Genomic DNA, 27,215 nt, shown 5'->3' with positions numbered 1-27,215 from the left:
TCAGTATCGCCATGGGTAAGACCGATACTGCCCCTGTCACGACTTGGTATCGGATCCATACCCAAATAGTGTAGTGTCGGCCAAAACTTAGGTAAAGTATCAAAGACGAGAATAATAAGTGATTATTACATTTGAACACAACTGTAGGTAGAACATATTACTTCCTGTTAAAACAGGAAGTAAGCAGATATTAACAGGAACGATACAAATATCGACAGTAACGATACCAAGTAGAGTATCAGTATATGGCCGATACAATAGTGATTAGATCAATATTTTATTATCATTTTTTTTGTGTGTTTTTTATTATTGATTACAAACTAAAAGGAATTAAAATACTGGATACAAAATAAAATATTTAATTCAGAGCCAATATTATTTTTTATTTATTTAGATTTTTTTTTTTTGCACTTTTGACTTTATTTCCATCAAAATACTGTATGTTATGAAAATGAATAAGGAAACAATTTAAAATATTTAATTGATAATTTTACACCGCCATCTTGTCTTCATGACCGATTATAACTGTGCTCAAAAATGTAATCATATAATGATATGGAAAATGTGAAGTATCAGTATCGGCATGGGTAAGACCGATACTGCCCCTGTCACGACTTGGTATCGGATCCATACCCAAATAGTGTAGTGTCGGCCAAAACTTACGTAAAGTATCAAAGAAGAGAAGAATAAGTGATTATTACATTTGAACACAAGTGTAGGTAGAATATACTACTTCCTGTTAAAACAGGAAGTAAGCTAATATTAACAGGAAATTAGCATGAATCATTGTTTTGATAAAACAATACAACCAGAAATTATGCAATTTTACTGCATTTGCAGCAGTTAAATTAGAAAACCTTTATTAACCTTTTTAAAATTATTTTATAATCAATTATATGCCAAATATATTGTACATATAATATTAATATTATTGTATGGTAATATATTATAATATATTGTGAGCAGAAGGCTGCAATATGTATCATGATATAGATTTGAGGGCATATCACTAGGGCTGGGCGATATGGCTGAAAACTGTATCATTATATAAGTGTTTGATAGTAGTCGATTTCGATAATTATTCATATTTTTAGGACCAAAGTGTGAAAATGAAACCTGACTGAAAAGGTTCACAAAGATTGTTAGACCCAAAGTATTCATTTAGCTGCTGTGCAACAATGTTTTTTTGGATGATTTTAGAGATAAAGGGGAGGTGCGACAGCAGCCAGTAGATTTTAGAGATAAAGGGGAGGTGCGACACCAGCCAGTAGTTTAGCAGGAGGTCAAAATTGAGGTTAGGTCTTTTAAGCGGCGGATGAATAAATGAAAACATGTAAACATAGAGAACTATTCTCCGAAGGTTTAGTGGCAGGAAGTTACAGCTGTGCTCTAAAGGGTGAGCTCAGGTGGCGTGGTATTAGCGGTCTCGGCTCGCATCATTTACAGACCTCGCTTGCTCGGCAGTTTTTTATTCAAAACCTCCGTGAGTCGGTGAAAGTTTTGGAAGCATCATGAACAAGTCACCTGTGTGATGATATCTCACCTCCTTCCTCGCATTTCTCCGCAGCCTTGGCCTTCTTGGCGAGTCGCGGGTCCAGCCAGGTGGTGGTTTTGCTGTTGTGGCTGCGCAGAGACAACATCCAAATTTAGAAATAAATATCACACTTGGATTTAAACCAAACATGGCGGTAATGTTGACATTGTACAAAACCCAAAACCAGTGAAGTTGGCACGTTGTGTAAAAGGTAAATAAAAACAGAATACTATATAATTTACAAATCCTTTTCAACTTATATTGAATTGAATAGACGGCAAAGACAAGATATTTAATGTTCCAACTGGAAAACTTTGTTATTTTCTGCAAATATTAGCTCATTTGGAATTTGATGCCTGCAACATGTTTCAAAAAAGCTGGCACAAGTGGCAAAAAAGACTGAGAAAGTTGAGGAATGCTCATCAAACACTTATTTGGAACATCCCACAGGTGAACAGGCTAATTGGGAACAGGTAGGTGCCATGATTGGGTATAAAAGTAGATTCCATGAAATGCTCAGTCATTCACAAACAAGGATGGGGCGAGGGTCACCACTTTGTCAACAAATGCGTGAGCAAATTGTTGAACAGTTCAAGAAAAACCTTTCTCAACCAGCTATTGCAAGGAATTTAGGGATTTCACCATCTACGGTCCGTAATATCATCAAAGGGTTCAGAGAATCTGGAGAAATCACTGCACGTAAGCAGCTAAGCCTGTGACCTTCGATCCCTCAGGCTGTACTGCATAAACAAGCGACATCAGTGTGTAAAGGATATCACCACATGGGCTCAGGAACACTTCAGAAAACCACTGTCAGTAACTACAGTTGGTCGCTACATCTGTAAGTGCAAGATACGACCCTACTAAGCAAAGCCAAAGCCATTTATCAACAACACCCAGAAACGCTGCCGGCCTCGCTGGGCCCGAGCTCATCCAAGATGGACTGATGCAAAGTGGAAAAGTGTTCTGTGGTCTGACGAATCCACATTTCAAATTGTTTTTGGAAACTGTGGACGTCCTGTCCTCCGGAACAAAGAGGAAAAGAACCATCCGGATTGTTATAGGCGCAAAGTTGAAAAGCCAGCATGTGTGATGGAATGGGGGTGTATTAGTGCCCATGACATGGGTAACTTACACATCTGTGAAGGCGCCATTAATACTGAAAGGTACATACAGGTTTTGGAGCAACAAATGTTGCCATCCAAGCAACGTTATCATGGACGCCCCTGCTTATTTCAGCAAGACAATGCCAAGCTACAGTGTGGCTTCATAGTAAAAGCGTGCGGGGCCTGCCTGTAGTCCAGACCTGTCTCCCATTGAAAATGTGGCACATTATGAAGCCTAAAATACCACAACAGACGGAGACCCCCGGACTGTTGAACAACTTAAGCTGTACATCAAGCAAGAATGGGAAAGAATTCCACCTGAAAAGCTTCAGAAATGTGTCTCCTCAGTTCCCAAACGTTTACTGAGTGTTGTTAAAAGGAAAGGCCATGTAACACAGTGGTAAAAAATGCCCCTGTGACAACTTTTTTTGCGATGTGTTGCTGCCATTAAATTCTAAGTTAATGATTATTCGCCAGTTTGAACATTAAGTATCTTGTCTTTGCAGTCATTCAATTGAATATAAGTTGAAAAGGATTTGCAAATCATTGTATTCTGTTTTTATTTACTACTTATACAACGTGCCAACTTTTTTTGGGCTTTGTATATTTTAGCCTATGTTAAGCAGTTTTAAGTGGATGACAACTTGGCTTCTACAGTCAGTACAGTAAACGTCTTATTTTGGATTATTATGTTGGAGTAGACGAGCGTAAAGGTGACCATGTGGGTCATATTTCATGTCTGCACGCCTCTCATATTCTTAAAAACTATAATTAAAAGGTCCTAAACAACTTTTATACGCTCCTGCCGTGACAATATTCCATTTATTATTAATAATTCATAATTGACAGCAATTTATTTACTACAGTCAGGCCTGGAATATGAAAGTTTATTTGTGTCTTTATTAGGAAATATTTTTTTGGATACCGATTTTTTTGTGTTTTTATGAACTGAATTTGATTTACTTCAAATAATAAGGCCAATTTCAGTCAAACAAATAACGAAATTCAGTTTGTTAAAATACAAAACTTTAAATCATAAACATAATTTGACCCACCACATTTGAATTATTTTGCACTACATTTTTATACACTGAATACTGAATTTGTTTTATATTTAATTTTTATACACTGAATTATTTTGCACTGAATTTTTAATGCAGCTGAGATAGGCTCCAGCACCCCCTGCGACCCCAAAAAGGGACAAGCGGTAGAAAATGGATGGATGGATGAATTTGTATACACTGAATACTGAATTTGTTTTATATAAATTTTTTTACAGTGAATTATTTTGCACTGAATTTATATAGCCTGAATACTAAATGTGTTGTTATATTCATTTTGTATACATTTAATTATTTTGCACTGAATCTTTATCCACTGAATACTGAATTTGGTTTATTTAAATTTTTTATACGCTGAATTATTTTGCACTAAATTTTTTATACACTGAATACTGAATTTGTTTTATATTTAATTTTTATACACTGAATTATTTTGCACTGAATTTTTAATGCAGCTGAGATAGGCTCCAGCACCCCCTGCGGCCCCAAAAAGGGACAAGCGGTAGAAAATGGATGGATGGATGAATTTTTATACACTGAATACTGAATGTGTTTTATATAATTTTTTTTACAGTGAATTATTTTGCACTGAATTTATATACCCTGAATACTGAATTTGTTGTTATATTCAATTTGTATGCATTTAATTATTTTGCACTGAATTTTTATCCACTGATGACTGAATTTGGTTCATTTAAATTTTTTATACGCTGAATTATTTTGCACAAATTTTTTTATACACTGAATACTGAATTTGTTTTATATTTAATTTTTATACACTGAATTATTTTGCACTGAATTTTTAATGCAGCTGAGATAGGCTCCAGAACCCCCCGCGACCCCAAAAAGGGACAAGCGGTAGGAAATGGATGGATGGATGAATTTTTATACACTGAATACTGAATGTGTTTTATATAAACATTTTTTACAGTGAATTATTTTGCACTGAATTTATATACCCTGAATACTGAATTTGTTGTTGTATTCAATTTGTATACATTTAATTATTTTGCACTGAATTTTTATCCACTGAATACTGAATTTGGTTTATTTAATTTTTTTATACACTGAATTATTTTGCACTAAATTTTTTATACACTGAATACTGAATTTGTTTTATATTTAATTTTTATACACTGAATTATTTTGCACTGAATTTTTAATGCAGCTGAGATAGGCTCCAGCACTCCCCGTGACCCCAAAAAAGGGACAAGCGGTAGAAAATGGATGGATGGCTGAATTCTTATACACTGAATACTGAATTTGTTTAATATTTAATTTTTTTTACAATGAATTATTTTGCACTGAACTTTCATACACTGAATACTGAATTTGTTTTGTATTTAATTTTTATATATTTAATTATTTTGCACAGAATTTTTATACACTCAATACTGAATTTGGTTTATTTTAATATGTTATACACTGAATTATTTTGCACTAAATTTTTGAAACAAGAATGGTTATTGATCAGGAAATAGAATCATTCTTATTGATCAGGAATGAGAAGAATTGTTATTGATCAGGCAGTCAAATAATTGTTAATGATCAGGCAATAGAAAAATTGTTATTAATCAGGAAATAGAATAATCACTATTGATCAGGAAATAAAATATTTGTTATTGATCAGGCAGTCAAATAATTGTTATTGATTAGGCAATAGACAAATTGTTATTGATCAGGAAGTACAATAATTGTTATTGATCTGGCAATAGAAGAATTGTTATTGATCAGGAATTAGAAGAATTGTTATTGATCAGGAAGTAGAATAATTGTTATTGATCAGGCAATAGAAGCTTTGTTATTGATCAGCCAATAGAAGAATTGTTATTGATCCGGCAGTAGAATAATTGTTATTGATCAGGCAATAGAATAATTTTTATTGATCAGGAAATAGAAGAATCGTTATTGATCAGGCAGTCAAATAATTATTATTGATCTGATCAGGCAATAGAATAATTGTTATTGATCAGGAAGTAGGAAAATTGTTATTGATCAGGCAATAGAAGTATTGTTATTGATCAGGAATTAGAATAATTGTTTTTGATCAGGCAATAGAATAATTGTTATTGATCAGGAAATCGAATACCTATTATTGATAAGGAATTAGAATAATTGTTATTGATCAGGAAGTAGAATAATTGTTATTGATCAGGCAATAGAAGATTTGTTATTGACCCGGCAGTAGAATAATTGTTATTGGTCAGGCAATAGAAGAAATATTATTGATCAGGAAATAGAATAATCGTTATTGATCAGGCAGTCAAATTATTATTATTGATCAGGAAGTAGAATAATTGGTATTGATCAGGCAATAGAATAATTGTTATTGATCAGGAAATAGAATAATCGTTATTGATCAGGCAGTCAAATCATTATTATTGATCCGGCAGTAGAATAATTGTTATTGATCAGGCAATAGAAGAATTGTTATTGATCATAAAATAGAAGAATCGTTATTGATCAGGCAGTCAAATAATTATTATTGATCTGATCAGGCAATAGAATAATTGTTATTGATCAGGAATTAGAATAATTGTTATTTATCAGGAAATAGAAGAATTGTTATTGATCAGGCAAAATAAGAATTGTTATTGATCAGGCAATAGAATAATTGTTATTGATCAGGAAATCGAATACCTATTATTGATCAGGAATTAGAAGAATTGTTATTGATCAGGAAGTACAATAATTGTTATTGACCAGGCAATAGAAGATTTGTTATTGATCCGGCAGTAGAATAATTGTTATTGATCAGGCAATAGAAGAAATGTTATTGATCAGGAAATAGAAGAATCGTTATTGATCAGGCAGTCAAATTATTATTAATGATCAGGAAGTAGAATACTTGTTATTGATCAGGCAATAGAATAATTGTTATTGATCAGGAAATAGAATAATCGTTATTGATCAGGCAGTCAAATCATTATTATTGATCCGGCAGTAGAATAATTGTTATTGATCAGGCAATAGAAGAATTGTTATTGATCAGAAAATAGAAGTATCGTTATTGATCAGGCAGTCAAATAATTATTATTGATCTGATCAAGCAATAGAATAATTGTTATTGATCAGGAAATAGAAGAATTGTTATTGATCAGGAATTAGAAGAATTGTTATTAATCAGGAATTAGAATTATTCTTATTGATCAGGCAATAGAGGAATTGTTATTGATCAGGAATTAGAAGAATTGTTATTGATCAGGCAATATAATCATTATTATTGATCAGGCAATAGAAGAATTGAGGAGAAGATGGGTGAGCACGTGAGGCAAGACTAGGAGGTCTCAGACTTACTCTATGAAGTAGACCATGCCGCTGTCGGTGTAGGCCATCTCCCAGTTTTTGGGCAGCGGCTCCTGGCCGTCGTCCTGCGCCGTGGCGCTCCACGCTCGCGGGTCCACGGCGGCGTTGTAGCTGGGCACCGTCCTCCTCCACTCCGCCTTGTCCGCGTGGTCTATCGTGGTCCGACATGCCGCCAGGGACACGGGCAGGGACACGGAGAGGGGGATGGGTTGGGAGTAGGGGTAGGGCAGGTGGTAGAAAGAGAAGGAGATGGGAGGTGAGAAGGTGGAAGCGTTGGACCTTCTCTGGGCACCTTGCATGCTGCCCTGCTGATGCTGATGGACGTGATGGACACTTTTATCCCAGCAGAAGAGGAGGAAGTGTGGAGAGAGAGAGAAAGAGAGAAAAAGAAAGAGAGAGAGAGACGACAGAAAGTGTACACGAAAAAGAGCCTAGCGATTGGCATAGCATGTCAGCGGTGATTTACTGTGATGTGCCTCACGGGCAACATGGAGCTGACCAACGCTTTAGCATCATCACTGTGTTAGCATCATCGCCGTGTTAGCATCATCGCTGTGTTTGCATCATCATCCAGTTAGCATCATCGCTGTGTTAACATCATTACCGTGTTAACGTCATCAATGTGTTAGCGTCATCAACGTGTCGGCATCATCGCCATGTTTGCATCATCATTGTGTTGGTATCATCACCCTGTTAGCGTCATTAACGTGTTGGCATCATCAACGTGTTTGCATCATCACTGTGTTGCATCATTATTGTGGTAGCATCATCACCGTGTTGACGTCATCAACATGTTAACGTCATCAACATGTTAGCATCATTGCTATGTTTGCAGCATCATTGTGTTAGCGTCGTCATTGCGTTAGCATTCTCACCGTCTTAGCGTTATTAACGTGTTAGCGTCATTGCCGTGTTTGCATCATCACTGTGTTTGCATCATCATTGTGTTAGCATCATCCCAGTGTTAGCATCATCACCGTGTTAGCATCATCACCGTGTTAGCATCATCGCCGTGTTAGCATCATCGCCGTGTTTGCATCATCGCTGTGTTAGCTTCATCACTGTGTTAGCATCATCACCGTGTTGGCATCATCACCATGTGAGCTTCATCACCGTGTTAGCATCATCATTGTGTTAGCATCATCACTGTGTCAGCGTCATCACTGTGTTAGCGTCATCACTGTGTTAGCATGATTAACATCATCACTGTGTTAGCATCATTAACATGTTAGCATCATGAATGTGTTAGCATCATCACCGTTTTAGCATCTTCATTGTGTTAGCATCATCACTGTGTTAGCATCATCACTGTGTTAACATCATAGCTGTGTCAAAATCATCGCTATCTTAGCATGTTAGCATCATCACTGTGTTAACATCATCGCTATGTTAACATCATTGCCGTGTCAGCATGTTAGTATCATCATCATTGTGTTAGCATTAAATGTGAGTGTAGCTAACATGCACTGATTGATGAACAATGTAAACAAGTGATAGATCAAGGGTGTCCAAAGTGCGGCCCCGGGGCCATTTGTGGCCTGCAGCCAATTTTTTGATGTCACATTCTAAAGATAATTTTAACAAAAAAACATAAAAAAGTGTAATAAAAGAGCAAACAGGTCAAATTATACGACTGAAACTTGTAATGTTGACTTTAATAACACACATTTTTTAATACTTTTATCAGTGGGACCCTTAGTGTGATTTAAAAAAAAAAAAAATTAGATTTCACATTTTTTGTGAAATAAATAATAAAATAAAATAAATGTGGTTTATAATTGTTCACCTATTTAAGGCTCCAAGTACTTTACATCAAATATTCCATATTTCTGGGGGAAATATTGCATATTTTGAGTTTTTCCCATTAAAAAAAACTGGGTTTTTACACAAAGGTCATAAAACACAATAAATAATTATACAAAAATGTAATCGATTGATAGATCTGAAGTTAATGTAAAGATATTTAAGCAATACAAGTAAAATACATATTGATATATGACCTATTTTTGACACTTCGCCTTTTGGGTCCCCAAGACCTTTAGTGTGACTTTTTGTTAAACTGAAAAAATAATAAAGAATCAAAATTAATGTTGCTATTCAACAAATAGATCTGAAGTTGATCTATAAATTTCTGAGCGTTGAAAGTAAATATATATATATATATATATATATATATATATATATATATATATATATATATATATATATATATATATATATATATATATATATACACACTGTGTATATATATTTGACTTATTTTGAACACTTTAATGACTTGGACCCCTTTGGGTCCCGGGACCTTTAGTGGGACTTTTTTTTTTTTTTAAGTGTCATTGTTGAACAAATAATAAATAATCAAAATTAATGTTGCCATGACTTATTGACCTTTTTAAAGCTCCAATTACTTCACATCAAATATCCCGCTTTAAACATTTTTTGGGGGAAATATTGCATATTTTGTGATTTTCCTATTTAAAAAAAAAAAAAAGAGTTTTGACACAAAGGGCATAAAACAATGTAAACGTTATGTCAACAAATAGATCTGAAGTTGATCTATAAATGTCTGAGCGTTGAAAGTAAATACATATATATTATTTTTTTTACTCTTTTTGAACACTTTAAATATTGGGAACCTTTTGGATCCCCGTGACCTTTAGTGTGACTTTTTTTTTTAAATGTCATTGTTGAAAAAATAATATTGAATCAAAGTCAATGTTGCTATGAATTATTGACCTTTTTAAGGCGCCAATTACTTCACATCAAATATTCTACTTTGAACATTTTTTGGGGTAAATATCGCTTATTTTGTGTTTTTCCTATTTAAAAAAAAAAAGGGTATTGACAAAAAGGCATAAAACATAAGAACATATAAACGTTATGTCAACAAATAGATGAAGTTGATCTATAAATGTCTGAGCGTTGAAAGTAAATAAATATATATTAATATTTGACTTACTTTGAAGACTTTAATGACTGGGACCCTATTGGGTCCCCGGGACATTTAGTGTGACCTTTTTTAAACTGTCATTGTTCAAAAAATAATAAAGAATCAAAATCAATGTTGCTATGAATTATTGACCTTTTTCAAGCTCCAATTACTTCACATCAAATATCCGGTTTTAAACATTTTTGGGGGAAAATATTGCTTATTTTGTGTTTTTCATATTTAAAAAAAAAAGGGTTTGACAAAAAGGACATAAAACAATGTAAACGTTATGTCAACAAATAGATCTGAAGTTGATCTATACATGTCTGAGCGTTTAAAGTTAATAAATATATATTATTGTTTACTTATTTTGAACACTTTGACTGGGACCTTTGGTGACACTTTTTTTTAAACTGTCATTGTTCAAAAAATAATAAAGACTCAAAATCAATGTTGCTATGAATTATTGACCTTTTTCAAGCTCCAATTACTTCACATCAAATATCCCGCTTTAAACATTTTTTGGGGAAAATATTGCTTATTTTGTGTTTTTCATATTTAAAAAAAAAAGGGTTTGACAAAAAGGACATAAAACAATGTAAACGTTATGTCAACAAATAGATCTGAAGTTGATCTATACATGTCTGAGCGTTTAAAGTTAATGAATATATATTATTGTTTACTTATTTTGAACACTTTTAATGGGACCTTTGGTGACACTTTTTTTTAAACTGTCATTGTTGAAAAAATAATAATGAATCAAAATCAATGTTGCTATGAATTAATGACCTTTTTCAAGGCTCCAATTACTTCACATCAAATATTCCACTTAGAAAAATTCTTTAGGGAAAATATTTCATATTTTGTGTTTATTCTATATAAAAAAAAATGGGTATTGACAAAAAGGACGTAAAACAATGTAAAAGTTATGTCAACAAATAGATGAAGCTGATCTATAAATGTCTGAGCGTTGAAAGTAAATACATATATATTAATATTTGACTTATTTTGAACACTTTAAGGACTGGGACCGTTTTGGGTCCCCAGGACCTGTAGTGTGACTTTTTTTTTTAAACTGTCATTGTTGAAAAAATAAAAATGAATCAAAATCAATGTTGCTATAAATTATTGACCTTTTTAAAGCTCCAATTACTTCACATCAAATACTACCCTTTGAACATTTTTTGGGGGAAAATATTGCATATTTTGTGTTTTTCCTATTTGAAAAAAAGGTTTTGACAAAAAGGGCATAAAACAATGTAATCGTTATGTCAACAAGTAGATAGGAAGTTGATTTATAAATGTCTAAGCGTTGAAAGTAAATACATATATATATTGATATTTGACTTATTTTGAACACTTTAATGACTGGGACCCTTTTGGGTCCCCAGGACCTTTAGTGGGACTTTTTTTAAACTGTCATTGTTGAAAAAATAATAATGAAATACAATTGATGTGGTTTTGAGTTGTTTACCTATTTAAGCTAAACAAGATTTTGAGTTTTTCTTAAAAAAAAAAAAGTTTTGACAAAAAGGGCATAAAACAATGTAAACGTTATGTCAACAAATAGATCTGAAGTGATCTATAATTGTCTGAGCATTGAAAGTAAATACATATATATTAATATTTGACTTATTTTGAAGACTTTAAGGATTGGGACCCTTTTGGATCCCTGGGACCTTTAGTGGGACTTTAGTGTGACTTCATATTTTGTGTTTTTTCTATTTAAAAAAAAATGGTATTAACAAAAAGGGCATAAAACATAAGAACTATAAACATTATGTCAACCAATCTATACATTTGTTGACATAATGTTTATAGTTCTCATGTTTTATGCCCTTTAAAAGATAAAATAAAAGATCTATAAATGTCTGAGCACTCAAAGTAAATAAATATATATTAATATTTGACTTATTTTGAACACTTTAATGACTGGGACCCTTTTGGGTCCCCAGAACCTTTATTGTGACTTTTTTTTAAACTGTCATTGTTGAAAAAATAATAATGAAATAAAATTGATGTGGTTTTGAATTGTTTACCTATTTAAGGCTCCAACTACTTTACGTCAAATATTCCATATTTCTGGGGGAAATATTGCATATTTTGTGCTTTTCCTATTAAAAAAAACACGGTTTCCACACAGAGGTCATAAAACATAAATACAAAATATTAAACAATTATAATCGATGGATAGATCTGAAGTTAATGTAAAGATATTCAAGCATTACAATTAAAATATATATTGATATATAACCTATTTTGAACACTTTCATGACTGGGTCCCCAAGACCTTTAGTGTGACTTTATTTTAAACTGAAAAAATAATAAAGAATCAAAATTAATGTTGCTATGAATTATTGACCTTTTTAAGGCCAAATTACTTCACATCAAATATTACATTTTGAAAAAAAATTTGGGGAAAATTTTGCAGATTTTGTGTTTTTCCCCCCAAAAAAAAGAAGAGTTTTGACAAAAAGGGCATAAAACAATGTAACCGTTATGTCAACAAATAGATCTGAAGTTGATCTATAAATGTCTGAGCGTTGAAAGTAAATACATATACATTAATATTTGACTTATTTTTGAAGACTTTAAGGATTGGGACCCTTTTGGGTCCCTGGGACCTTTAGTGTGACTTTTTTTTTTCAAACTGTCATTGTTGAAAAAAAAAAACAATGAATCAAAATCAATGTTGCTATAAATTATTGACCTTTTTAAAGCTCCAATTACTTCATATCAAATACTACACTTTGAACATTTTTGGGGGGAAAATATTGCATATTTAGTGTTTTTCCTATTTTGAAAAAAAGGGTTTTGACAAAAAGGGCATAAGACAATGTAATCGTTATGTCAACAAGTAGATCTGAAGTTGTTTTTTAATTAAATTAATGTTGCTATGAATTATTGACCTTTTTAACGCTCCAATTACTTCACATAAAATATTACATTTTAAAAAAAAATTTGGGAAAAATATTGCATATTTTGTGTTTTTCCTAAAAAAAAAAAAGAGTTTTGACAAAAAGGGCATAAAACAATGTAAACATTATGTCAACAAATAGATCTGAAGTTGATCTATAAATGTCTGAGTGTTGAAAGTAAATACATATGTATTAATATTTGACTTATTTTGAAGACTTTAATGACTGGGACCCTTTTGGGTCCCCAGGACCTTTAGTGTGACTTTTTTTAAACTGTCATTGTTGAAAAAATAATAATGAAATAAAATTGATGTGGTTTTGAATTGTTTACCTATTTAAGGCTCCAACTACTTTACATAAAATATTCCATATTTCTAGGGGAAATATTGCATATTTTGTGCTTTTCCTATTAAAAAAAACAGGGTTTCCACACAGAGGTCATAAAACATAAATACAAAATAATAAACAATTATAATCGATGGATAGATCTGAAGTTAATGTAAAGATATTTAAGCATTAAAATAAAAATATATATTGATATATAACCTATTTTGAACACTTTCATGACTGGGACCCTTTTGGGTCCCCAAGACCTTTAATGTGACTTTATTTTAAACTGAAAAAATAATAACGAATCAAAATTAATGTTTCTATGATTTATTGAACTTTTAAAGGCACCAATTACTTCACATCAAATATTACATTTTGAAAAAATGTTTGGGAAAAATATTGCAGATTTTGTGTTTTTCCTTTAAAAAAAAAAGAGTTTTGACAAAAAGGGCATAAAAAAATGTAAACATTATGTCAACAAATAGATCTGAAGTTGATCTATAAATGTCTGAGCGTTGAAAGTAAATAAATATATATTAACATTTGACTTATTTTGAAGACTTTAAGCATAGGGACCCTTTTGGATCCCTGGGACTTTTACTGTGACTTCATATTTTGTGTTTTTCCTATTTAAAAAAAAAAGGGTATTGACAAAAAGGGCCTAAAACATAAGAACTCTAAACATTATGTCAACAAATCTATAAATGATTTGTTGACATAATGTTTATAGTTCTCATGTTTTATGCCCTTTAAAAGATCAAATAAAAGATCTATAAATGTCTGAGCACTCAAAGTAAATAAAAATATATTAATATTTGACTTATTTTGAACACTTTAATGACTGGGACCCTTTTGGGTCCCCGGGACCTTTAGTGTTCAAAAATTGAGGGCAGCCCTCCAATATATATTGCATTGGTTTTAAAAATGAAAAATCTCAAAACGGCCACCGCATGTTTTAAATTTTTCAGGGGAAAAACTTTGGACACCCCTGTGCTGGACTATGTATCACCCAGGGAGTCCAAGTCCGTGTTGTCCTTGTCCTACAGTTTTGCGTGACAAAGTAGTGTCTCACCAACTTGTCCGTTGACCGTGGGCGGCCTGTCCTCCTCGTCCTCGTCCTCGGGGGCGGCGCTGTCCTTCCTGTCCATCTTGCTGACCGACGTGGTGCGCTTGCGTTGGACTTCGGCGTCGAAGTCCTCGTCAAACAAGACCTGGTCCACCAGGTCCAGCTGCACAGGACTGGGCTCCGCAGGCGGTTTGGGTGTGCCGTAGTAGTTTCCTGCAAGGGAGAGCATGTAACTATTTTATATACGTACCGACATCACATAGCGTCGGTTTGGCTGAGTCCGCTCTCAGTGCTGCTGGAGTGATTGCCGAGTGTGACGTCACGTACCACCCAGGCACCGTAACACGGAGTCACGTGAATCGGTGCCCGGTAGGACCAGCGAGATTTGGTTGGTGCCAAAAGAAGCACCGGATTGGGTACCCATCCCTAGTTGTAATACACACTTCCCACCACTTGTGGCAGTAATGTCAGCTGACGAGGAGACACATGACAAGTTCAGACTATCAGAAGAAGTCTGGAGGCAAAGTCAGGCAGACTGTTATTGTTTACTTCTCACTCTTATTGTTTACTTCTCACTCTTATTGTGTACTTCTCACTCTTATTGTTTACTTCTAACTGTTATTGCTTACTTCACACTCCTATTGTTTACGTCTCACTCTTATCGTTTACTTCTCACTGTTATCGTTTACTTCTCACTCTTATTGTTTACTTCTCACTCTTGTTTACTTCTCACTCTTGTTTACTTCTCACTCTTATTGTTTACTTCTCACTCTTATTGTTTACTTATCATTCTTATTGTTTACTTTTCACTCTTATTGTTTAATTTTCACTCTTGTTTACTTTTCCACTCTTATTGTTTACTTCTCACTCTTATTGTTTACTTCTAACTGTTATTGTTTACTTCACACTCTTATTGTTTACTTCACACTTTTATTGATTACTTCTCACTCTTATTGTTTACTTCTCACTCTTATTGTTTACTTCACACTCTTATTTTTTACTTCACACTTTTATTGTTTACTTTTCACTCTTATTGTTTACTTCTCACTCTTATTGTTTACTTCACACTCTTATTGTTTACTTCACACTTTTATTGATTACTTCTCACTCTTATTGTTTACTTCTCACTCTTATTGTTTACTTCACACTCTTATTTTTTACTTCACACTTTTATTGATTACTTCTCACTCTTATTGTTTACTTCTAACTGTTATTGCTTACTTCACACTCCTATTGTTTACGTCTCACTCTTATCGTTTACTTCTCACTGTTATCGTTTACTTCTCACTCTTATTGTTTACTTCTCACTCTTGTTTACTTCTCACTCTTGTTTACTTCTCACTCTTATTGTTTACTTCTCACTCTTATTGTTTACTTATCATTCTTATTGTTTACTTTTCACTCTTATTGTTTACTTTTCACTCTTATTGTTTACTTTTCCACTCTTATTGTTTACTTCTCACTCTTATTGTTTACTTCTAACTGTTATTGTTTAATTCACACTCTTATTGTTTACTTCACACTTTTATTGATTACTTCTCACTCTTATTGTTTACTTCTCACTCTTATTGTTTACTTCACACTCTTATTTTTTACTTCACACTTTTATTGTTTACTTTTCACTCTTATTGTTTACTTCTCACTCTTATTGTTTACTTCACACTCTTATTGTTTACTTCACACTTTTATTGATTACTTCTCACTCTTATTGTTTACTTATCATTCTTATTGTTTACTTTTCACTCTTATTGTTTACTTTTCACTCTTGTTTACTTTTCCACTCTTATTGTTTACTTCTCACTCTTATTGTTTACTTCTAACTGTTATTGTTTACTTCACACTCTTATTGTTTACTTCACACTTTTATTGATTACTTCTCACTCTTATTGTTTACTTCTCACTCTTATTGTTTACTTCACACTCTTATTTTTTACTTCACACTTTTATTGTTTACTTTTCACTCTTATTGTTTACTTCTCACTCTTATTGTTTACTTCACACTCTTATTGTTTACTTCACACTTTTATTGATTACTTCTCACTCTTATTGTTTACTTATCATTCTTATTGTTTACTTTTCACTCTTATTGTTTACTTTTCACTCTTATTGTTTACTTTTCCACTCTTATTGTTTACTTCTCACTCTTATTGTTTACTTCTAACTGTTATTGTTTACTTCACACTCTTATTGTTTACTTCACACTTTTATTGATTACTTCTCACTCTTATTGTTTACTTCTCACTCTTATTGTTTACTTCACACTCTTATTTTTTACTTCACACTTTTATTGTTTACTTTTCACTCTTATTGTTTACTTCTCACTCTTATTGTTTACTTCACACTCTTATTTTTTACTTCACACTTTTATTGATTACTTCTCACTCTTATTGTTTACTTCACACTCTTATTGTTTACTTCTCACTGTTGTTGTTTACTTCTCACTGTTATTGTTTAGTTCTCACTCGTATTGTTTACTTCTCACTGTTATTTTTTTTGTACTTCTCACTCTTGTTTACTGCTCACTGTTATTGTTTACTTCTCACTCTTATTGTTTACTTCTGTTATTGTTTACTTCTCACTCTTATTGTTGACTTCTCACTCTTATTGTTGACTTCTCACTCGTATTGTTTACTTCTCACTGTTATGGTTTACTTCTCACTCTTGTTTACTCCTCACTGTTATTGTTTACTTCTCTATGTTATTGTTTACTTCTCACTGTTGTTGTTTACTTCTCACTGTTGTTGTTTACTTCTCACTCTTGTTTACTGCTCACTGTTATTGTTTAATTCTCACTGTTATTGTTTACTTCTCACTGTTATTGTTTACTTCTCACTGTTATTGTTTACTTCTTACTCTTGTTTACTTCTCACGGTTATTGTTTACTTCTCATTGTTATTGTTTACTTATTACTCTTATTCTCACTGTTATTGTTTATTTTCCCTTCTGTTTACTTCTCACTATTATTGTTTACTTCTCACTGTTATTGTATACTTCTCACTCGTATTGTTTACTTCTCACTCTTATTGTTTACTTCTCACTGTTATTGTTTACTTTTCCATTCTTATTGTTTACTCCTCACTGTTATTGTTGACTTCTCACTTTTGTTTACTTCTCACTTTTGTTTACTTCTCACAGTTATTGTTAACTTCTTACTCTTATTCTCACTGTTAGTGTTTACTTCTCACTGTTATTGTTTACTTCTCACTGTTATTGTTAACTTCCCACTGTTATTGTTTACTCATCACTCTTATTGTTTACTTCTCACTGTTATTGTTTACTTTCCCCCTCTTATTGTTTACTTCTCACTGTTATTGTTTACTTCTCACTGTTATCGTTTACTTCTCACTCTTATTGTTTACTTTCCCCCTCTTATTGTTTACTTCTCACTGTTATTGTTTACTTCTCACTGTTATCGTTTACTTCTCACTCTTATTGTTTACTTCTCACTGTTATTGTTTACTTTTCCACTCTTGTTGTTTACTTCTCACTGTTATTGTTTACTTCTCACTCTTATTCTCACTGTTATTGTTTACTTCTCACTGTTAGTGTTTACTTCTCACTGTTATTGTTTACTTCTCACTCTTATTGTTAACTTCTGTTATTGTTGACTTCACACTCTTATTGTTTACTTTTCATTATTATTGTTTACTTATCAACCTTATCAACTTTTCCAGGTTACAAAATCTCTCTTGGCTGCTGACCTACGACCTGCAGTAAACACAGAAATGACATTAAAACAACATTTTAAAAATATTCTTGAAGAATCTGAATCGATTCAGAATTGTAATAAACAAGAATCGCCTTTTTTTATTGCCCATTTCCCTTCTGTCAAGCCAACACTGACAAAGATAACTTCCTGCTTTTCCAGACCAATATTGACAACTTATTCACATCTTTGAGGTTTCACATTTAGATTTGACTAATTCTTCCGCAGCCGACCTCTTTTAACTTCGTAGGTGTTTCAGGAGGCTGATAAGGTTTGATATGTTGAAGCGTGATGGTTTTTTTTCTCATCTCACAGAACATTTGATCCAAATTCCAAACAAAATGCCCTCCAGGAGAAGTTCCCCAATATTGACGCCATGTTTGTTTACAATGAACTCAGAGGAGTTTACAAGGTGCGCTTGATTTGCTCGCCCTAACACACCAACATCATAGTCGCCTCATTGGAACGTTTTTACTCATTTTTAATTGCAGCTATTTTTTATTGTTACCGGACTTATCGATACGACCTCATAATTCCTCCTCTAATCATTTGTCTGAAAACGCCATTGTTCCAAATTGCAAGCCAAGCAAATGTCAGCCTGATCTATTGTCAGGAACAAAAGTCCACAAAGAACGTTGTTTATTAAAAAGTTCTTAAAGCATGCGATCCGCCCTTCCAGTCTTCGCTGTCACGTTGGCGCCTGAGGCGGCACGAGTTGGCTGCACTGAGCGCGTGCAGAGAGCGACGAGAGCTCCTTTCCTTTAAGAGGCCACTGACCCGCTAGGAGGAGGGAACATTAAAATGTCCTAAAGGAGCCCAGTGTTGTCATGTAAACGTGACCACAGGGTTTTAAAGCATGAAAATACTGCCTGTTTGTATAGATGTAGCATTAAAATACTGCATGTTTGTATATATTTATTATGAAAATACTGCATGTGTGTATAGATGTATTATTACAATACTGCATGTTTTTTATAGATGTATTATGAAAATACTGCATGTTTGTATATATTTGTTATGAAAATACTGCATGTTTGTATACATTTATTAATAAAATACTGCATGTTTGTATAGATTAATTATGAAAATACTGCATGTTTGGATAGATTTATTATGAAAATACTGCATGTTTGTATAGATTTATTATGAAAATACTGCACGTTGTATACATTTATTATGAAACTACTGCACGTTTGTATAGATTTATTATGAAAATACTGCATGTTTGTATAGATTTATTATGAAAATACAGCATGTTTGTATATATTTGTTATGAAAATAAATAAATAATAAATAAATAAATAAATACTGCATATTTGTATATATTTATTATAAAACTACTGCATGTTTGTATATATTTATTATGAAACTACTGCATTTTTGTTTAGATTTATTATGTATATATGTATTATGAAAATACTGCATGTTTGTATGTATTTATTATGAAAATACTGCATGTTTGTAAATATTTGTTATGAAAATACTACATTTATTATGAAAATACTGCATGTTTGTATGTATTTATTATGAAAATACTGCATGTTTGTAGATTTATTAGGAAACTACTGCATGTTTGTATATATTTATTATGAAAATACTGCACGTTTGTATATATTTATTATGAAAATACTGCATGTTTGTATAGATTTATTATGAAAATACTGCATGTTTGTATATATGTATTATGAAAATACTGCATGTTTGCATGGATTTATTATGAAAATACTGCATGTTTGTATAGATTTATTATGAAAATACTGCATGTTTGTATAGATTTATTATGAAAATACTGCATGTTTGTATAGATTTATTATGAAAATACTGCATGTTTGTATAGATTTATTATTAAAATACTGCATGTTTGTATAGATTTATTATGAAAATACTGCACGTTTGTATACATTTATTATGAAACTACTGCACGTCTGTATATATTTGTTATGAAAATACTGCATATTTGTATATATTTATTATAAAACTACTGCATGTTTGTATATGTTTATTATGAAACTACTGCATTTTTGTTTAGATGTATTATGAAAATACTGCATGTTTGTATATATTTATTATGAAAATACTGCATGTTTGTAAATATTGTTATGAAAATACTGCATTTATTATGAAAATACTGCATGTTTGTATATATATTTATTATGAAAATACTGCATGTTTGTATATATTTGTTATGAAAGTACTGCATGTTTGTATATATTTATTATGAAAATACTGCATGTTTGTATAGATTTATTATGACAATACTGCATGTTTGTATATATTTGTTATGAAAATTCTGCATGTTTATATATATTTATTATGAAACTACTGCTAGTTTTTATATATTTATTATGAAACTACTGCATGTTTGTAGATTTATTAAGAAACTACTGCATGTTTGTATATATTTATTATGAAACTACTGCATGTTTGTATAGATTTATGAAGAAAATACTGCATGTCTGTATAGATTTATGATAAAATACTGCATGTTTGTATAGATATATTATGAAAGTACTACATGTTTGTATAGATTTATGAAGAAAATACTGCATGTCTGTATAGATTTATGATAAAATACTGCATGTTTGTATAGATTTATTATGAAAATACTGCACGTTTGTATATATTTATTATGAAAATACTGCATGTTTGTATGGATTAATTATTAAAATACTGCATGTTTGTATATATTTATTATGAAAATACTGCACGTTTGTATATATTTATTATGAAACTACTGCACGTTTGTATAGATTTATTAAAATATTGCATGTTTGTATAGATATATTATGAAAATATTTTATGTTTGTATATATTTGTTATGAAAATAATGCATGTTTATATATATGTATTATGAAACTACTGCATTTTTGTATACATTTATTATGAAAATACTACATGTTTGTATATATTTGTCATAAAAATACTGCATTTATTATGAAAATACTGCATGTTTGTATATATTTATTATGAAAATACTGCATGTTTGTATATATTTATTATGAAAATACTGCACGTTTGTATATATTTATTATGAAACTACTGCACGTTTGTATAGATTTATTAAAATATTGCATGTTTGTATAGATTTATTATGAAAATACTGCATGTTTGTATAGATATATTATGAAAATATTTTATGTTTGTATATATTTGTTATGAAAATAATGCATGTTTATATATATGTATTATGAAACTACTGCATTTTTGTATACATTTATTATGAAAATACTACATGTTTGTATATATTTGTCATAAAAATACTGCATTTATTATGAAAATACTGCATGTTTGTATATATTTATTATGAAAATACTGCATGTTTGTATATATTTGTTATGAAAATACTGCATGTTTGTATATATTTATTATGAAAATACTGCATGTTTGTATAGATTTATTATGAAAATACTGCATGTTTGTATAGATTGATTATGAAAATACTGCATGTTTGTATATATTTGTTATGAAAATACTGCATGTGTATATATATTTATTATGAAACGACTGCATGTTTTTATATATGTATTATAAAACTACTGCATGTTTGTAGATTTATTATGAAACTACTGCATGTTTGTATAGATTTATGAAGAAAATACTGCATGTCTGTATAGATTTATTATGAAACTACTGCATGTTTGTATAGATGTATGAAGCAAATACTGCATGTCTGTATAGTTTTATGATAAAATACTGCATGTTTGTATATATTTATTATGAAAATAATGCATGTTTGTATATATTTATTATGAAAATACTGAATGTTTGTATGGATTTATTATTAAAATTCTGCATGTTTGTATAGATTTATTATGAAAATAACTGCATGCTTGTATACATTTATTATTAAAAATACTGCATTTTTGTTTCGATTTATTATGAAAATACTGCATGTTTGTATAGATTCATTATGAAACTACCGCATTTTTGTATAGATTTAGTATGAAAATATTATGAAACTACTGCATGTTTGTATAAATGTATTATGGAACTACTGCATGTTTGTAGAGATTTATTATGAAAATATTATAAAACTACTGCATGTTTGTATAGATTTATTTTGAAACTACTGCATGTTTGAATTGATTTTCTATGAAAATACTGCATGTTTGTATATATTTATTATGAAACTACTGCATGTTTGTATATATTTATTATGAAAATACAGCATTTTTGTATAGATTTATTATGAAAATACTGCATGTTTGTATGTATTTATTATGAAAATGCTGCCTGTTTGTATGTATTTATTATGAAAATACTGCATGTTTGCATGTATTTATTATGAAAATACTGCATGTTTGTATAGATTTATTATGAACATACTGCACGTTTGTATATATTTATTATAAAACTACTCCATGTTTGTATAGATTTATTATGAAAATATTATGAAACTACTGCATGTTTGTATAGATTTATCATGAAAATATTATGAAACTTCTGTATGTTTGTATAGATTTATTATGAAAATACCGCATGTTTGTATAGATTCATTATAAAAATACTGCATGTTTGTATATATTTATTACAAAAAATGCTCCAATGATGTGAGATTAACTGTACAGTGCTGTAGGCGGGTTAGGGTGAGTGTATCAAGCGCTCCTTTTCTCCTACCTCGTACGAGGTCGTAGACGTCCCCCTGAGCTCATCGTAAACAAAGACGAAGACTTTTCACGTGGCATCTGCGCCAAATGTTCTGCACACATTGCGCCGGGTGGAAAAATAACATCGCGCTTCAACACATCAAGCCTCATCAGCAAACATCGCTACGGCGGCGTTTTGGAAGCCCAAGAAACTATACGGATTTGATGAAATCCACCTTTGTGAGACCCCTCCTTCTCACCAGGTGTGCAGAAACGACATAAAAAATAATAGGTAGAAATAAGTTATCCCTATGGGTCTTGAGAAACGGGAGTAAATCCCTATTATTTAAAAATCTATTTATTGGAATTGAGCATAGATTTTTTCACAATATTTGCTGCACAAGGTGCCAGAGTTGCAATGTTTGTCTTGGTTTTTGTTTGAAGACAAACACCTGCTGTCTTTTTTGTTTTTTTTAATACAGAATGATTCTAATCCATGTCAGCTCCGCCTCTCTCATGAATAATTCATACAGCACAAATTGCTTATGACCTGGTTCACATCAGTACAATACATGTATAGCCACATCCGAACACGTTGTTCCAGGAACCCAAAAAGCGAGTTATGTTCAGTCACTGGGTCACTCACCTCATTGGCATAAAAATGGAATTATTTAGAAGGTTGTTAAAATATTTTTATGCTCTAACTATGAAAATATTCCATCCAATAATAATAATAACTAGACAATTCCTGCAGAAATGTTAATGGGCCTGCTATCTGTGCCGGGGGTCGCAAGAAGCCGCCTTGCTTTTATGATGTTGCCGATTGTCTGAATCCGAGAGTTTTAGATGTAATTGTAAAAATTGTGCTACACAGCGAGCCTAAAATGTTACTATGCTTAGATTAAAATGCTAACATTTAGCATGTGTTCAAACATTAGCATGATAACAGTTAGCATGTGTCACATTTCAAGTAACACGGCTGCGAAAATAGAGAAAAAAGTGTCAAATGAGATGAAAAAGTTTGCATGCTTAAGTTAGCTTGCTAGCATGCTAACGTTAGCACACTAACAGTTAGCAGCTGTCACATACCAAGTTATAGGACTCCAGGCTAAACGGTTGCAAAATGAGCTCTAAAAGCTAGCACTTTAATGTTAGCGTGCTAGCATGCTAAAGTTAGCACGCTAACAGTTAACGAGTGTCTTAAAAATGCTAACGGTTAGCATGTGTCACATACAAAGTTATATGACTGAAGGTGTATGGCTGTGTAATTAGAGAACAAAATGTAAAGTTAGCTAAAAAGGTTAGCACTTTAATGTTAACCTAAAGTTGGCACGCTAACAGTTAGCAAGTGTCACAAACCAAAGTAAACTCTAGGGTAAACGGTTGCGAAAACAGCTCCAAAAGATAGCACTTTAATACTGCATGTTTTTATATATTTATTATGAAACTACTGCATGTTTGTAGATTTATTATGAAACTACTGCATGTTTTTATATTTTTATTATAAAAATACTACACGTTTGTATACATTCAGTATTTTAATAATAAATGTATACAAACGTGTAGTTTTTTCATAATAAATCTATACAAAAATGCAGTATTTTCATGATAAATAAATACAAACATGCAGTATGTACATAATGAATCCATACAAACATTCAGTAGTTTCATAATAAATCTATACAAACATGCAGTGGTTTCATAATAAATATCTCGATGAACATGCAGTGGTTTCATAATAAATCTACAAACATGCAGTAGTTTCATAATAATATTTAAAAACATGCAGTATTTTCATATTAAATATATACAAACATGCTGTATTTTCATAAACTATACATGCAGTATGTACATAATGAATCCATACAAACATTCAGTAGTTTCATAATAAATCTATACAAACATGCAGTGGTTTCATAATAAATATCTCGATGAACATGCAGTGGTTTCATAATAAATCTACAAACATGCAGTAGTTTCATAATAATATTTAAAAACATGCAGTATTTTCATATTAAATATATACAAACATGCTGTATTTTCATAAACTATACAAACATGCAGTAGTTTCATAGTAAATATATACAAACATGCAGTAGTTTCATAGTAAATATATAAAAACGTGCAGTAGTTTCATAATAAATAAATATCACATTTATTATGAAAATACTGCTTGTTTGTATCTATGTATTATGAAACTACTGCATCTTTGTATAGATTTATAAAAATGATGCATGTTTGTATCGATTTATTATAAAATACTGCATGTTGGTATAGATTTATTATGTAAATACTGCATGTTTGTATATATATATGTATGTATACAGTATATTATGAAAATACTGCACGTTTTTATATATTTATTATGAAACTACTGCATGTTTGTATAGATTTATTATGAAACTACTGCATGTTTATATAGCTTATGAAAATACTGCATGTTTGTATATCTTTAATATGAAAATACTGCATGTGTTTATGTATTTAATATGAAACTATTGCATGTTTGTATAGATTTATTATAAAACTACTGCATGTTTGTATAGATTTACTATGAAACTACTGCATGTTTGTATAGCTTATGAAAACACTGCATGTTTGTATGTATTTAATATGAAAATACTGCATGGTTTTATATATTTATCATGAAACTACTGCATGTTTGTAGATTTATTATGAAACCACTGCATGTTCGTATATATTTATTATGAAACTACTGCATGTTTGTATAGATTTCTTATGAAACTACTGCATGTTTGTATAGATTCATTATGAAAATACTGCATGTTTGTGTTTATCATGAAAATATTGCATGTTTGTATAGATTTATCATGAAAATACTGCATGTTTATACATATGTATTATGAAACTACTGCATGTTAATATATATTTATTATGAAACTACTGCATGTTTGTATATATCTATTATGAAACTACTGCATGTTTCTATATATTTATTATGAAACTACTGCATGTTTGTAGATTTATTATGACACTACTGCATGTTTTTATATTTGTATTATAAAAATACTACACGTTTGTATACATTTATTATGAAAATACTACACGTTTGTATACATTCAGTATTTTCATAATAAATGTATACAAACGTGTAGTATTTTCATAATAAATCTATACAAAAATGCAGTATTTTCATGATAAATAAATACAAACATGCAGTATGTTCATAATGAATCCATACAAACATTCAGTAGTTTCATAATAAATCTATACAAACATGCAGTAGTTTCATAATAAATATATATATAAGAACATGCAGTGGTTTCATAATAAATCTACAAACATGCAGTAGTTTCATAATAAATCTACAAACATGCAGTAGTTTCATAATAATATTTAAAACCATGCAGTATTTTCATATTAAATATATACAAACATGCTGTATTTTCATAAGCTATACAAACATGCAGTAGTTTCATAGTAAATATATAGAAACATGCAGTAGTTTCATAATAAATAAATATCACATTTATTATGAAAATACTGCATGTTTGTATTTATGTATTATGAAACTACTGCATCTTTGTATAGATTTATAAAAATTATGCATCTTTGTATCGATTTATTATGAAATACTGCATGTTGGTATAGATTTATTATGAAAATACTGCATGTTTATATATATATGTATATATACAGTATGTTATGAAAATACTGCATGTTTTTATATATTTATTATGAAACTACTGCATGTTTGTATAGATTTATTATGAAACTACTGCATGTTTATATAGCTTATGAAAATACTGCATGTTTGTATATATTTAATATGAAAATACTGCATGTTTTTATGTATTTAATATGAAACTATTGCATGTTTGTATAGATTTATTATAAAACTACTGCATGTTTGTATAGATTTACTATGAAACTACTGCATGTTTGTATAGCTTATGAAAACACTGCATGTTTGTATGTATTTAATATGAAAATACTGCATGGTTTTATATATTTATCATGAAACTACTGCATGTTTGTAGATTTATTATGAAACCACTGCATGTTCGTATATATGTATTATAAAACTACTGCATGTTTGTATAGATTTCTTATGAAACTACTGCATGTTTGTATAGATTCATTATGAAAATACTGCATGTTTGTGTTTATCAAGAAAATACTGCATGTTTGTATAGATTTATCATGAAAATACTGCATGTTTATACATATGTATTATGAAACTACTGCATGTTTGTATGGATTTATTATGAAACTACTGCATTTTTGTTTGGATTTATTATGAAAATACTGCATGTTTGTAAATATGTAATATGAAAATACTGCATGTTTTTATAAATTGATTATGAAACTACTGCATGTTTGTATATATTTATTATGAAACTACTGCATGTTTGTATATATTTATTATGAAACTACTGCATGTTTGTATGGATTTATTATGAAACTACTGCATGTTCGTATATATTTATTATGAAACTACTGCATGTTTGTATATATTTATTATGAAACTACTGCATGTTTGTATGGATTTATTATGAAACTACTGCATTTTTGTTTGGATTTATTATGAAAATACTGCATGTTTGTAAATATGTAATATGAAAATACTGCATGTTTTTATAAATTGATTATGAAACTACTGCATGTTTGTAGATTCATTATGAAACTACTGCATGTTCGTATATATTTAT

General features: G+C 30.8%; 1 protein-coding gene across 5 annotated transcripts in view; it reads right to left on the bottom strand.

The window, feature by feature from the left end:
• The window catches only part of magi3a (membrane associated guanylate kinase, WW and PDZ domain containing 3a), a 279,636-nt gene that overhangs the window by 83,223 nt on the left and 169,198 nt on the right, over window positions 1-27,215 (bottom strand). For all 5 annotated transcript variants that reach the window (XM_061923450.2, XM_061923458.2, XM_061923467.2 and 2 more), the window contains exons 4-6: window positions 14,257-14,463; window positions 6,999-7,158; window positions 1,544-1,623 (exon numbers count right to left, since the gene is read on the bottom strand). In XM_061923450.2, the coding sequence (XP_061779434.2) occupies window positions 1,544-1,623; window positions 6,999-7,158; window positions 14,257-14,463 (447 nt within the window). The remainder of the gene's footprint in view (window positions 1-1,543; window positions 1,624-6,998; window positions 7,159-14,256; window positions 14,464-27,215) is intronic.

This window comes from Nerophis lumbriciformis, linkage group LG01 (genome assembly GCF_033978685.3).
Source record: "Nerophis lumbriciformis linkage group LG01, RoL_Nlum_v2.1, whole genome shotgun sequence".
Classification (NCBI taxonomy): domain Eukaryota; kingdom Metazoa; phylum Chordata; class Actinopteri; order Syngnathiformes; family Syngnathidae; genus Nerophis; species Nerophis lumbriciformis.
This window is presented reverse-complemented; position numbering and strand designations above follow the sequence as displayed.